General features: G+C 38.0%; 1 protein-coding gene across 1 annotated transcript; it reads right to left on the bottom strand.

The window, feature by feature from the left end:
* Window positions 1-1,385: 1,385 nt before the first annotated feature.
* Window positions 1,386-15,821, bottom strand: ano6 (anoctamin 6). Its single transcript, XM_073863151.1, has 20 exons — window positions 15,574-15,821; window positions 14,770-14,837; window positions 14,422-14,550; window positions 12,205-12,273; window positions 9,351-9,629; window positions 9,153-9,266; window positions 8,951-9,066; window positions 8,734-8,868; window positions 7,375-7,480; window positions 7,179-7,239; window positions 6,527-6,672; window positions 6,356-6,433; window positions 5,554-5,779; window positions 5,299-5,468; window positions 5,121-5,218; window positions 4,834-4,963; window positions 3,040-3,246; window positions 2,568-2,773; window positions 2,371-2,476; window positions 1,386-2,272 (listed from the first exon to the last, which is right to left on the bottom strand). The coding sequence occupies exons 1-20, from the start codon at window positions 15,665-15,667 to the stop codon at window positions 2,066-2,068; spliced, it is 2,745 nt and encodes a 914-aa protein (XP_073719252.1). The 5' UTR covers window positions 15,668-15,821; the 3' UTR covers window positions 1,386-2,065.
* Between the last annotated feature and the right edge of the window lie 200 nt (window positions 15,822-16,021).

Here is a 16,021-nt window from a genome sequence, read left to right as displayed (position 1 = left end):
AAAGCAAAGTTTTTGATAGTATTTGATTTGATGTTTATTTATAATAATTGTATTTTGTTTATCTATTACTGATTTTTTTAATTTGGTGCGGTAAAATAATAAATGTAATCTTTCTTGTTTGTTTTGTCCATATAAAGTTTTGTCCCATGTTTGTTTGTTGTTTGCAATTTTAATGGTTATGTTTTTGTTATTTTGTTGCGATTGTGTAACTTTGAATGAATGTTAGGACCATAAATATGTATAAAGGCTAGATGTCTCACCCGCGCTGCTGGCCAATTGAGTGGAACGTCCGCATTTGGCGGCCATCTTACCACAGGCAGCTCGCTCACTCGTAGCATTGAGTTTTAAGGGTGCATGTACTTTTAAATGACCATAACTTGCTTAATTTTCTACCAATTTTCAAACGGTTTGGTTTGTTATAAACGTCTAAGATGTACCTATGACACTGCATACTTATACAAGAAAAAAAATCATGAAACATGTTAAATCGTCCAGAATTATAGCCACGTTATTAACGTTTGTAAGAAACCAAACCGTTTGAAAATTGGTAGAAAATTGAGCAGGTTATGGTCATTTAAAAGTACCTGCACCATTAAAACTCAATGCTACGAGTGAGCGAGCTGCCTGTGGTAAGATGGCCGCCAGATGATGACGTTAGAGACTCCGCTGTAACACATCTAGCCTTTATACTTAACTATGGTTAGGACCCCCTCGAAAACAAATGGGACATCTCAAGGGCTTTATCCTATTAATAAAATCATATCATATAAAAATAAATCTATAATATAAAATATAAATAAAATACCACATTTTCTTTCTGTGCTGATATTTGTCTATGTATATGCAATGAAGCGCGCACACACACCATTTTATTTGGCTACAGTTTTTTTTATTCAATTCAATTTTATTTATTTAGCACTTTTCACATTTGTTCACTGCAAAGTAGTTTTACATGAAACAGAAACATAGAAAACACAGAACAATAAAGCTTGGCAGTTTTTAAATATTGTTTGCTGTACCGTTATCCAAATGTATTTCCTTATTAGAATAATTCAATGAGTAATACTCCAGTCCCAAAATATATCTTTAAATCCTGTCCTGAAATTGAGTACATGGAGGTATTCAACATTATTTCCTAACAGAATAATGTACTAGGTAATAATATAATACTAAATAAATAAATAATACTAATAGCTACTGAAGCGAAGTAGTGATATCTGCAAGATAGTAATTGTTTCATAATAATGAAAGCAGTATTACTGTAATGTACAAAAACAGTAAAGCTCATGTCAGCAGTCTCCCAGTGTTATATTTTTTTCAGAATAAGGGAATGCATTATCTAAACCTTTTCCCTCAGCATTAAAACATCACTAACAGACTCAATATTATACAACAAAAATCATTTATTTGTGATAACACAAACATTATGTGGTCAATACGTGTGCAAAATATATATGTAAAAAACATATATTACAAAGAGGTAACAGATATTGAAAACACTGATGGCATGCAATGTTAGTTTGATAAAATGTTAAAGGCAGCTTAAGGTGACAAATACATCCGATGCCTGTACCATATTAATATAATGTACACTTTATATTCTTATAATCACACAACACATGATACCACATAATAACTGTGGTATTATAGTGACACTTTAAGGTTAATGTCAGTTAATGTAAATCTAAAACAGCGATTAAAACTTAAAAAAAAAAAACATTTGAGTGGTTTTACCTAAAATTTATATAAAATATATATAAAAATATAAATTTTGGTTGTCTGCATTAAAATGTTGTTTTTATACCAGAGAATAAAGTTCCATAAGATAATAATCACATTTATTTTATAGCATATCTGGAATTTGTATTTCATAGTGCGATTTTGCATTAAGCCAAATTTAAAGATCTGGGTTGTTTGATCTGTATTAACTAATTTTTTAAGGTTGAAAGACACAGTCAGTCTGAATAATGTATAGCGCTGTAGGGATTAAGGGGAAAGGTGGTATGAATTGCAAGGGAGGGTAAAGGAAACGGGTATAAAACAGGTTCACAGATATGAAGTGTTTTTAGAAGTCTATGTCCAGCTCTGTGTCTTCAACCTGGTGCTGAATGTTCTCAGCCACGGGTTTCATGCGCTCTGTGAAGTGTTTGATGTTGGCTTCATGTAAGATCATCTGTGTCAGGTAATGTTCTCGCTTGATCTCCTCCTTCAGAGCTTCTGGTACATCAGGAATCATGTAGGACAGCATGAACTTTGTGAAATAAACAATGTGCTGAAAAGAAACAAAAAAACAGCATGTTTACATCCTTGAGTCAGATCCAAGGGAACACATACTGATCATGGATCAGTGTAAATGTAAAAGTGACTGACCTCAACCACAATCATGAACGCCAGTTTGGCAGCAAGAACGTGCCAGTAATGCAAGCTGAACTCATACTGATGAGGATGATCGGGAGGATTTCTGAAATCCCGATACCTGAAGTTCAAGTGTTCATAAAGATAAATAATAAACACATTAATAATTAAATGACAGACATACTTTTTATAGTAATATTTCTCCAATTGACCTGCATGTGGTGATATTGCTGAATCTGGTGATGTTATCATTAGGTCTGCTTATGCCATTAAAGTCATTCGTGTCAAAGACGGACAGTGAGCTGTTGATAAAGCCCTGCATCGTGTGACTTGAGCTGTTCGAGTATGGATTCACGGATAATGCCCAGTAATAAACCAGACGTGGAATCATGTCAGAGGTGAAAGCGATAATAGCAGCCTACAAAAAAACACAAACACACAATGGTTTTTATACTGACATAATAATGTATTATATCATATCCATCAAAGAAACCTTTTTTGCATTTTTATTTAAACATGATTTAGTGGATTTATTACATTATGATTTATTACAAAAGTCAAGTTTTCCACACTGTCAGCTGTGTCTCTGTGTTGTGGGTCAAACCACTAAAAACACAAATGCTCAGCGAGTGAACTTTTCTGTCCTACATTACACAACAGCAAGAGTAATTTCTCTGAACACACATTTGTGACCACCGCTAGTATTGCCACTCCCTGCAGGATCGGCTGCCAGGCTCCAATGTCTTGGGCTTTTTCTGGAACGATCCGTCGGAACTGTGTAGTGATTTTCCAGGCGTCCACGCGGATTTCAAACAGATTATTGACGAGCGCCAGGACAGGGGCCAGTGGGAAAGACGCCACAAACAGAGTGACGAAACCAAACTGGATCACTGTGGAAATAAAACAGTGAGGGTTCTGATTATCCAATTAACCATGGTTTTACTACCGTTAACTCTTTTATTCTTTAAACATATAAACATACAATATATCAAATGAAAGAACAGACCCTCAGCTTCAAACAAACAAAAATTGTTCCCTTTTATGACCTCTCAAATATGGCTAGGTTTCTTCAAAAATACAAAATTAAATGAATAAATAATCGCGATTGTTTGACCTCATCGCGATTATTTCAGATCACCACAATGATTGCACATCTCTCTAAAAAACACAAGGGGGAGCTGCAGCACCTATATAAAGGAGACCATATCAGATGGCACTCCTTGACTGACAGTATAATGTGATACATTGCAAAGCCATTCAGTACAGTGGGAAATAATTTAAAGAAATGCTGCAAAACTTTGATAAGCAGTATGAACTGCCTGGTAAAACATACATTTCTAAAACAGCAATCCAAATTTAGGGAAGTGAAGGATGCTATAAGAATCTGTAAGGAATAGATTTTTTTTTGCAGAAACTACAGACATGTGGTCTAGTATTAATATGACCTTAGTAGGATTGGCTACTGTTTACGGCCTGTTCTGATATAGTCAGTTTATTTTGATTGTATTTTTTTCAGTTATTGTTCAGACACTTTACTGGGTTTATTTCTTATAAGCAATTTCAGTTTTTGAAAGATATATTTGTGTAAAAATTATTTTAACAAAGTTCTTTAAACGTAGTTTATTTATATAACAAGCAAAAAAACAACACATACATTAACTAGGAAACCAAAATTTGTTATTTTCGACGAGGCATTTGTTCAAGAGATCAGTTTAGCAACTAGTCAGAGCCTTAAAAAAACGAAACCGGAAGTAAGGTTCGGATCCAGACGTGTATCACGTGCTTCCAATGAAACCGTCTATATCAAATGAAAGAACAGACCCTCTGCTTTCAAACAAATAAATAAAAACGTTTTATCCTACCTTCTGCAAAAACACCACATTTTGAGCAAAAAGCAGAGATACTTCCATTTTTGTGAAGGACTTTTCATAGATATCCCATTCAGAGCGATCTTTAAAACAGACACGGACATGCAGCTGCTTGTCATAGGGCAATACTTCCGGTTTTAAAAAGTTGCGGAAGTTGTCACCTGGTGGATAATAGCGGTATTGCGGAAAGACGGAAAAACTCTTCATTGGCGGGGAAGCGTTTTCTCTTGATTGACGAGATATCTCGTCAATGGGGGTGAAAGAGTTAATCATCATAATTTATTAGACAATTAACCATCAGCAAAATTTCATAATCGTAACAGCCCTAAAGCGATGATTGAAACATACACGAAGTTTGAACTGTTTGACGTGAGGGGTTGCTTCTGGGTTGTATAAGTTGTGTAAGAGCGGAAATACAGATTGACGGAAAAACTCAATGGCAGGGAGTTAACTCATCAATAGCAGGGAAAGAGTTAAAATCATGGTTACTGTAGTAACACCATGGTTTTGCTAATAGTAATCAATACACCAAAAACATGATTAATTTTCGCAAGAAAACAGCCGAACGAATGACAGTGTTTCACGAGTTATGATGTGCGAAACAACTCACCATCTCCAGGTATTCATAAAACAGGCCGAGCTTCCCCAATGGCTGGAGTTGATAATCCTGTTCCCAGCGTGGCATCACTTTCTCTGAAGCCACCTGAGTGCAATGACGGGATATCAGATTCTTTACCCACCTAGAAACATAATAAATACAGGCTTCATTAAATGTGTTATCAAGATTTCTTTATATTTTCTTCTTTATTCTTGTACAAACTATTGCCTTGTTGACATTGCTGTATTATTGCATCTATAAAACAAGTCATCATCGTGTGCTTGGTGCAGGACACTCACGGCAGCAGGACTTCCTGGATGTTATTCACGACGGCTTTTCCTGTCATGATGATGGCCAACTGTGTTGTGAGTTCAGTCAAACAGCCGCCCGGATCGCACTGAACACATGAGAGACACACAAACCACATCAGACCTGAAACATTTCTTACTGGTTAAAATGCACACACAAATGTCTCACTTCCTCATTGCGATACGCTCCCAGCCAGTAGACGGGCTTCCCTGGAAATCCTACTATCTTCCCCTTAAAGAAAGCGATGTAGAAACAAGACGAGTAAAAGTTCACAAACTGAAAGAGGAACATCTTCAGCGTCAGGCTGTTCTCGTATTCGGTTCTGGTCCGCGGCAGCTCTGTGGCACACAACGACAGATTATTCGAATGCAACATCATTGCCATTTTACACACACATTTTGGCCTGCCGCTCTGGCCTCTCACCGAAGTCTGTGATCCAGATGGCCACTCTCTCATAGAGCTGATTGAGAAGCATGATAATGACGAAGCTGATGATGGAGGCCGTGAGGGACGTCGCCATCTGAGGGGTCACGTACTCTTTAAAAGGCTCCAGGTCCTTTAGACCCGAACGCAGTTTAGTGGAGAAAACCATAAACATGGCCAAACGGTACACAATCACCCCGACCACAGATGCTATAATAAGCATAATCTTAAACAAAAAAAATTAAACAGAGATTATTGGTTTTATTCAAGTTAAATCCACAAACCATTCAACTTCTGTTATCTTACATATGTTTAAAGGCGGGGTGCATTATTTTTGAGCTGGGCCGAGTATCAAAACACATTTGTAATCAGCAGTAAGGGGCGTGTCTACTAACCGACATCGCAGCCTGGGTTGCGTATGTGTCTATCAAAAGAAGGTCCAGATTCTATTGGGGTAGGGGCGTGTTTTTTTAGGTGATTTCAAATACCAACATTGGCTTTCAGAGATAATGCACCCCGCCTTTAACTGAACATTCAGAAACTAATACGACCCGTGTTTTTGTGCACGTCACAAACTATGAAAAATATAAAGTACAATCTCACCCAGCGAGATGTCTTCAAGTTCGTATGAACACAAACATTTCTCACCCAATCAGAATAATGCATTCAACAACACCGTGGTATAATGTTAAGTAAGTGACAATAATATCAGCAATGTCACTTACTTTGTGTTTAGTTTAAGATGTCTAGAAAAAAAATGTATATATTTATAATGGGAGAGAGAGAAAGACAAAGAAATTACCCAGAATGCAACAGTGCCAATCCCACATGACACTCTCATGCATTTCCCACAGGCTGTGTATGGCACTTTCTCTTTGGTCTGCATGAAACACAAACACAGATCACATTCACATCACAGTTTTGATTTACACTATTGGTGAAATTTGGTGTGTGCCCTCATTCAAACTCTGACCTGCGTTACAGGGTTCAGTCTTTCATAGACACATTTTGCCTCATATTCGGGTCGGGGCTGTTCCTCCTGCTGCAGGAACTCTACTGTGTCCCATTCATGCTCCAGCTCGGCCTGGTATCGTTTCCAGAACTCCAGAAACAGCGTCACTGTGAAACGAGATGCAAAAAAAATCTACATTTATTGCAAACGCAAATTGTCTAAACTTGTATTGAGATGCTTGTGGAAGTAATAATGAAATAATCTTGCAGTGTGGTGTGTTAGCAGCCATACAGACCAAATGACAACTGTGGAAATACATGAATAATGAGAAGTGATTATTTCACAACATTTCTTTGAATTTAAGCAGAATAACTACATCTGTAAGGGATTTCGAAATATTATGCTACTAAGAGAAGAGAACCTATGACAAATCTGAGCCCATGAAGCTCACAAATACTCACTGTATCAGTCACGTAAACACAAGCATGTTTCATCAGATTACCGGATGTTGTCTCACAGTGTGTGTGTGTGTGTGTGTGTGTGTAATATAAACAGACTGTGGGTGGGGCGTTTGTGGTTATGCCATCTGAAGCTTGTGTCTAATGCAATATGTGGGCCGCCACCATAATCATGTGATCGTGTGTTTTGAGTCTATGGTGCTAAAATCACTCACCCCAAACTGACATGAAAACCGCAAAGACTAACGTCCCAAAGTTATCAAATATACACAGTCTCTGTGAAGAAATACAAACAAACAATCAGATTCATAGAGAACAAACACAGATCAGACGTAAAATCCTTAAATCCTCTATTGATGTTGAGGGTGTGTGAAGCCCTGACACAATACTAGCAGGTTCACATGAACTCACTTTTGAAGCCTCACACGTGATGTTCAGTCTCCAGTATGGACAGTCTATATCGCACTGTGGGCACATGATAATCTTTCCACCAATCAGAGGGTCGCACACCTCTTTGCTGCCCAATCAAAGAACAGAGCGATGGTCACAAAGTGCTAATCCACATTAATGTACATCACAAACAGTCCAGCACAGAGTTAAGCGAACGTTAAAGAAACACTGCACTTTTTTGAAAATATGCTAATTTTTTTACCGTTTTGGAATCCATTCAGCTGATCTCTGGGTCTGGCGGTACCACTTTTAGCATAGCTTAGCATAGTCCATTGAATCTGATTAGACCATTAGCATCGTGATCAAAAATAACCAAAGAGTTTCGATATTCTTCCTATATAAAACTTGACTCTTCTGTAGTTACATTGTTTACTAAGACCAACGAAAAATTAAAAGTTACGATTTTCTAGGCAGATATGGTTAGGAACTATACTCTCATTCTGGCGTAATAATCAAGGACTTTGCTGCTGTAACATGGCTGCAGCGGGCACAATGATATTACGCAGGAAATAGTCCCCTTGGCAACTTTCAAAAGCAAAGGACTATTTTCGGGCACTGCGTAATATCATTGCGCCTCCTGCAGCCATGTTACAGCAGCAAAGTCCTTGATTATTACGCAGAAGTGAGAGTATAGTTCCTAGCCATATCGGTCTAGAAGATTAAAAACTTTTAATTTTTTGTCGGTCTTAGTACATAATGTAACTACAGAAGACTCAAGTTTTAAACAGGAAAAATATCGAAACTTTGGTTATTTTTTAGCGTGATGCTAATGGTCTAATCAAATTCAATGGATTGTGCTAAGCTACGCTAAAAGTGGTACCGCCAGACCCGGAGATCAGCTGAATGGATATCAAAACGGTAAAAATCTAATGTTTTACTCTAGGGGAGCTGAAAAATGAGCATATTTTCAAAAAAAGTGGAGTGTCCCTTTAAGAATTGGATACCCAGGAAGTTCCTAGGAATTGCATTCATTTATACGCAACAACTTGTTGATGCTATCCCACTTAACCTGAAATATTTCTTTCTTACATTATAAAATCAGCATGGCCAGTTTCATTTCAGGAAGTGAGGGGGATTTTATTACTACCCTACTGAAAAATCCAAAAATCCAGCTTATGCTGGTCTTTCAGTAGGGTACTGTATATTATTTAATTATGTGACTAAAGTCTGAGATTAAGAGCATCAAAGTCACTCATTGATTTCAATCTTTGACATCATCTTACTTAGTCAATATTAAACATATCAAGGTTACATTTTCAAGGTGATGTCTAGAGAAGTCTACAGATAGAGTGCTCAGGTATCGCAGGTGTCGATCTATACCTCCATGTGCTGCTCTCTCTGGTTGTATATCCATAAATGAAACAGCCGAGTCCGACCGCAGCGGCCAGAGTTAACATGACGGTGTAGAAACCCAACCAGGCAAAATAAATACCGATCTTCTCTCCGTAATACTTTCTGAAATCAGAGGCACATTATCAGATGGGTTTGGCACAGAGGGATCAGAGACTATATATGACACACATTATAAGATCTGCACCTTATTAAGTTTAGAGGTTGCAACTTGTAGAAGTTCTTGGGATGAGCCCATTCATTATAAAGCAGATATCGTTCATTAGGGCAATCTGGCTCTTTAGACTTCACATTAAATCTGCACTGTAACACAAATCATAAGCGATATCAGCACAAAGATCACTACTCTCACGTATTTGAAGTACATGAACAAGCAGGTAAACTCTTACATCATGTAATGGATAAGCAGCTTTGTACACGCCTCCATCCAACAGCTTAGAGATGCCGAACTTCTTAACATTTCCATTCACGTCATACGGAGCTCGGCTAAGGATGTAATACACCTGCGGCCAACAGCATAACATAACACATGAAAATTGATGCATGCATGCATGAAAATTACAGCTTAGATTGCGATGCTCACGTACCATTCTGCTTCTCATGGCCGGTGTGAAAAACTGCTCTCTGTCTTTTATGTAGAAATACTCCAGCTGATCTTTTCTGAAGGGTGCGGTGAAGTATTCGGTCTCTTTGGCGATGAGCTCCCGATCGGGGTAGAAGTGCTTTGTGAAGCAGTTGTATGAAGACGACTTGGGAGTTAGATCATTGAGCTGAATGGGCAGTTTGATGTGCAGAACCTCAGCGTATGTACACAGGATGTCAAAGGGGAGGTGCAATTTCACAAAGAATTGTTTCTCATCCACCACCTGGAAAACACACAGCCAGAGATGAAGGTCTTGTAATCTGCGCTAGGACTAGGAATAACAACATTCCTGCATTTAGTGACAACAGGTTGAGACAGGATTTAATGGCACATATTGTTTTTAACAATTTTGAAATCTTATCTTCTACAGTGAGGAAAATAAGTATTTGAACACTCTGCTACTTTGCAACTCATGGAGGGGTCCGAAATTGCCATCGCAGGTGCATGTACACCGCGAGAGACAATCTAAAAAAATCCAGAAATCACAATACATGACCTCCCAACTATTTATTTGTATGATACAGCTGCAATTAAGTATTTGAACACCTGTCTATCAGCTAGAATTCTGACCCTCAAAGACCTGTTAGTCTGCCTTTAAAATGTCCACCTCCACTCCATTTATTATCATAAATTAGATACACCTGTTTGAGGTCATTAGCTGCATAAAGACACCTGTCCACCCCATACAATCAGTAAGAATCCAACTACTAACATGGCCAAGACCAAAGAGCTGTCCAAACACAATAGAGACAAAATTGTACACCTCCACAAAGCTGGAAAGGGCTACGGGGAAATTGCCAAGCAGCTTGGTGAAAAAAGGTCCACTGTTGGAGCAATCATTAGAAAATGGAAGAAGCTAAACATGACTGTCAATCTCCCTCGGACTGGGGCTCCATGCAAGATCTCACCTCGCGGGGTCTCAATGATCCTAAGAAATCAGCCCAGAACTACACAGGAGGAGCTGGTCAATGACCTGTAAAGAGCTGGGACCACCGTGTCCAAGGTTACTGTTGGTAATACACTAAGACGCCATAGTTTGAAATCATGCATGGCACGGAAGGTTCCCCTGCTTAAACCAGCACATGTCCAGGCCCGTCTTAATTTTGCCAATGACCATTTGGATGATCCAGAGGAGTCATGGAAGAAAGTCATGTGGTCAGATGAGACCAAAATAAAACTTTTTGGTCATAATTCCAATAATCGTGTTTGGAGGAAGAAGAATGATGAGTAGCATCCCAAGAACACCATCCTTACTGTGAATCATTGGGGTGGTAGCATCATGCTTTGGGGGTGTTTTTCTGCACATGGGACAGGCCGACTGCACTGTATTAAGGAGAGGATGACCGGGGCCATGTATTGAGAGATTTTGGGGAACAACCTCCTTCCTTCAGTTAGAGCATTGAAGATGGGTTGAGGCTGGGTCTTCCAACATGACAATGACCCGAAGCACACAGCCAACCGAGGAGTGGCTCTAAAAGAAGCATATCAAGGTTCTGGCGTGGCCTAGCCAGTCTCCAGACCTTAACCCAATAGAGAATCTTTGGAGGGAGCTCAAACTCTGTGTTTCTCAGCGACAGGTCAGAAACCTGACTGATCTAGAGAAGATCTGTGTGGAGGAGTGGGCCAAAATCCCTCCTGCAGTGTGTGCAAACCTGGTGAAAAACTACAGGAACGTTTGCGCTCTGTAATTGCAAACAAAGGCTACTCTACCAAATATTAACATTGATTTTCTCATATGTTCAAATACTTATTTTCAGCTGTATCATACAAAAAAATAGTTTAGAAAAATCATATATTGTGATTTCTGGATTTTTTTTTGGATTGTGTCTCTCACAGTGGACATGCACCTACGATGACATTTCAAACCCCTCCATGATTTCTAAGTGGGAGAACTTGCAAAATAGCAGGGTGTTCAAATACTTATTTTCCTCACTGTTTATACGTTATAACAGTATGTACTACTAATGGGTCTATTTTGCTCATTTGACCATGCATACATTATTCAGTAGAATTCAGCAAATTTTCCTCCGGTAATAAAATATGCATGAGTAAGCTTTCTAGACTTATAAGCGGTGTGCGATTTGCTTGGGTAATAGGGGGGATTATCCCCCCTCTGGTCTTTATATCCCTGCCCTTTTAATCCCTTGACCATGATTAATGGTCATCAAATGGCATATAAACAGACTAAAATAAAGATAAATGAATGTAAGTCCAACTCTCATGCCAGAACGTAGCAGTTCGAATCTCGCTTAAAGGCGGAGTCCATGATGTTTGAAAGCCAATGTTGATATTTGAAATCACCTAAACAAACACGCCCCTACCCCAATAGAATCTGGACCTTCTGTTGATAGACCCGCCCCACACATACGCAAACCGGCATTTGATTTGATTTGATTGGCTATAAGTGTGTTTTGGTAGTCGGCCCGTCTCCTTTTCCAACGCGTTTTTCAAACATCGTGGACTCCGCCTTTAAGGCAGGTGCATGTGGGACTGGTTACATTTCTTTACATATTTTATTTAAACAGTTACAAGAAATAGCTTAATACACTGAATAATCAGCCCGTGGTTCATAATTTATTTTCACAAATAAAAATATTTGTATAAAATCACACCCTGGTTAAAAGGTTTCATACGAATGGAACTCTTGTAACTCCCATAAAGGTGGTATTTCTAGATTGTACAAATAAAGAAGGTAATTCATTACAAAAAGCCTGAATTTTGCATCTTATACTTCCTGTAACCCGGATAAAAGCTCTCTGCTTACAGAACGAATTCCAGGTGACATAAGACAAACTTACAGATTTTGTTGCTTCCATTTCCACACCCATATTCATCAGACTCGCTTCAAAACACTCTCTCCTCCGTAGCTGAGAAATAAAGGACAAATGTATGTTAAACAACTTGATCTTTAAATGCACATTTCTGGTAACTTGCTTTGCCCTTAAAACAACTTTTCCTTACTGATGACATCACAAGTCTGTTTTCATTCATTCAGGGTTTCCCGCAGCACTTTTCAGTTTGGGCGGCCCACCTAAGCTGGAAAACCCTACCACCTTAACTAGGTCATCAAAAAAAAAAAAAAAAATTCTGCACAAAAGGCCGTCAAGTGCATTTCGGAAAATAGCGTGGACGCGCTTCACACCGCGAGCGGGCACGCACACCACATGGCCGAAATGAGAGAAAGACATGATCCGTCACTGTCTGGAGGATAACTAGCCAGTTGATAAAACATTTAATTAATTAATAATCTAGTATGTGTTTATTTTCTGTCATAGTTTCTTTAAAATTGAGTTTTATTTGAATGTTTTAAATAAAAATATTTTCATCATGACGTGTACGCCCGCCCCTTTGATTGCCATGCCCCTGGCTCCGCCCACCCGCACAACCCTACCACCTTAACTAACACATTTTCTACGGGAAACCCTGTCATTTATTACATTTATATAGCAATACTCAAAGCGCTTTTCATATGAAACAGGGATTCTCCTCAACCACCAACAATGGTCAGCATCCACCTAAATGATGCAACGGCAGCCATATTGTGCCAGAACCCTCACCACACACCAGCTTATTAGCGGAGAAGAGACAGATTGATATAGCCAATTAGTATATATGGGGAGGATTAGTAGGCTAATGGGCAAATTTGGCACACCCCTACTCTTTTTGAAAGACATCCTGGAATTTTTAACGCCCACAGACAGTCAGAACCTCGGTTTATCGTCTCATCTGGGTGGTGCTTTTTGACAGTATAGTGTCTGTCTCTCTCACTATACTGGGGTGTTAGGAGGACCCACACAGACCACAGGGTGAGCAGCAGCCACCCGTGCTGGTTTCACTAAAACATCTACCAGAAGCAACATAGTATACCCAAGAGGTCTCCCATCCAAGAACTGACCAGGCCCAACCCTTCGTATCTCAGTGGGCAACCACTCTTTGGCTACAGGGTGATATGGCTGCTGGTGTTTTATTATTCATCCACTCCCTTTCAACCACCCGCATCTATTCTGATCTGAATCATTATTCATTTTCTTTTTAATTTCAAATAAACAATATAACTATTTAATTAAGGTATAATAACAATTCATATTTGTACAGTACATTGTGACATTTTTTAAATTCTGCTGCATGCAAATTATAATATTACAAGTCGAGATGTTAGTTGATTAATCAACTTAAACACATTTAGTAATCATGTACAGCTCGCATGATGCATTTATTTATTTTGTTGCATGCACTGAATTACTGAAAGCTCTGTATCTGTGATTCATTGATAATTTTAATGAAAACAAATAATAATACTCTTGACAATTTACATATCTAGTTACAAGGCAAAATATCTTAAAAGAACACGCCCAGATTTTCGGAATTTAGCTTATTTTTTGCTAGTTTGCTAGCTGGAGCCATTCACTTCCAGTCTTTGTGCTAAGCTAAGTTAGCGGGGGCTGCGTCAGACAGAGTCACAGCACACACGGATATGATAATGGCATGCATGGACCTATCCAACCCTGTGGGACACGGCGAACAAGCTAAAATCCCAAAATACGGGCATGTTCCTTCAAGACTCAATTTTTAACTGATTGTACTCATGGTTATAGTTATGGTTATAGGCCCCTCTATAAAATTATATTATTACTTTATAAATATTCATCTATGACATATTTAATATTATTTTTTCTCCAGAAAAAGAATGATTGCAATTTTTAAGTTTACAATATTTGTTTGTTTTGACACGAAATGATTCATATATTTAAAGGCATGACTTTTTAATTGAATTGTTCATCTGAAGCAGTTTATGAGCAATGCCGTATTATTTTACAGGGCTCAAAATAAAAAAAAATTATTTGGTAGCACTGGTGCTCCAAACTTTAAAGAGTTAGGAGCACCGGCAAAAAATGTAGGCGCACCCATCCAAAAATTAAAAAGCACCACAACTACAATGTATAGTATGGTTATACTATTATGGTTAAAGGGTCATAGTTTAAGATTAGTCATGAGATGTATGTATAGGGTCTTACTTTTCTTCTGTAGACTGAGGCCTTTTTTCCAGTTGCAGTTTTGGACTCATCTTCATAAACTAAAATAAAGTCAATCCGCCTCTTTCCATCATTAAAAAACAATGAATCCGGATTATCATTAAACTCCGTCTGCAAACAAACAAATGTCATGAGCTATTGATTTAATACTGGATGTAAAGCATTTATTTATTAAGTTCATAGAAATTTTTAAAACATGAAACATGAATTATTGCTCAACTTATAAACACAAAGATGAAGCTAATGTAGTGTGTGCATTCTGTCTATTAATTTATCCTGTCTTGTAGTTTTGCTTTAGTTTAGATGTAGACAAAAAGAAAATCAACAAACCAGTTCAACTTTCGGCACAGCTTGACCTTTACGAACAGATTTGTAGGTTGGCAACCCTTCAGAATAAACTGAGAAAAAAATATAACACAAAACATTACAATAAACCACCTAAAATACCTTTTTGTAGCCATTATCGATAACCAACCAAAGCCATGTTGAATTCTTACTAATAATATTTTCTTTGTTATGGCACACAAGCAAATAAGACTTTGAATTCTCTGATTTACTGTTTACTTACAGTGAAGGGAAAACCCAAGCAAAACAAATACACACAGACTGCAAAGCATAATGGGAAAACTTTAACTCAAATCAGATGTTGCTTGTCAAATGGAAAATATCCATAGTAGCGGATTGAAAACAAGCCTTACAAGGAAAACTCATTCATCCCAGAAATTACAAACATCCATTACAACACATAAAACAAAACAAACCAGACCTGACACACAAATTTCATGAGAATGAAAAAATATTAATGTCTGTTAGACTTCAGATGAAGTACTGAGTGTCTAACTTGTCTTTCTGGTTTATCAACAAGTTCTGTTTAGTATTTTTGTGACTGTTTAGTATTTGTGTGATGCAAATAATCAGTGCCATTTTAGTTTCCAGTCAGTAAGTTTAAAAAGAAGCTGAATAGGCTTTTAGCACCATTTTTCACACGATTTCTGAAGTGTCACATTTGAAACTTAACCTCTTCCTGTCTTTCACCTGCAGCACGAGAGCAAAAAAGTGCGGTAAAAACGCGCTCTCAAACCTGTAAGAGTTAAGACATAAGAGTGATTAAACGATATTAAGATATAAACGTACCCATATCCGACATTAGAGTCATTTCCACGTCCCCCTCCTCTACATCCGAGTCCAGCTCCAGCTCAGTAATATTATTGTCTTCTGTTTCACTCATGTTAACGGAATTACAACACTCAAACTAACTCAACATTTAATAGATCGTGTCAAAGTGATTCACAGAATCAAAAACAAAAGTGTAACAAAACAAGGCGCGATGCGAAGTTTCCTCCAGTCTAAACTCGCTCGTGTAGGTGGGGTCGGAGGAGGAGGAGGGTTTTGGGGGCTTTCATGACAAATCTGGATATGACACAGTGTGTGTAATATTCAAGATGTAAAAACCGTATAAAAAGCGTATACACATATAAAGAAAGAACTTAAATATATGGTGGTAAATGTTTTTTAATCATCATATTAGTTTCGGTTCGTTTGTTTTTAAACTCTGCGCATTTATATTAAGTTCAAAACGTTA

This window comes from Misgurnus anguillicaudatus, chromosome 1 (genome assembly GCF_027580225.2).
Source record: "Misgurnus anguillicaudatus chromosome 1, ASM2758022v2, whole genome shotgun sequence".
Classification (NCBI taxonomy): domain Eukaryota; kingdom Metazoa; phylum Chordata; class Actinopteri; order Cypriniformes; family Cobitidae; genus Misgurnus; species Misgurnus anguillicaudatus.
This window is presented reverse-complemented; position numbering and strand designations above follow the sequence as displayed.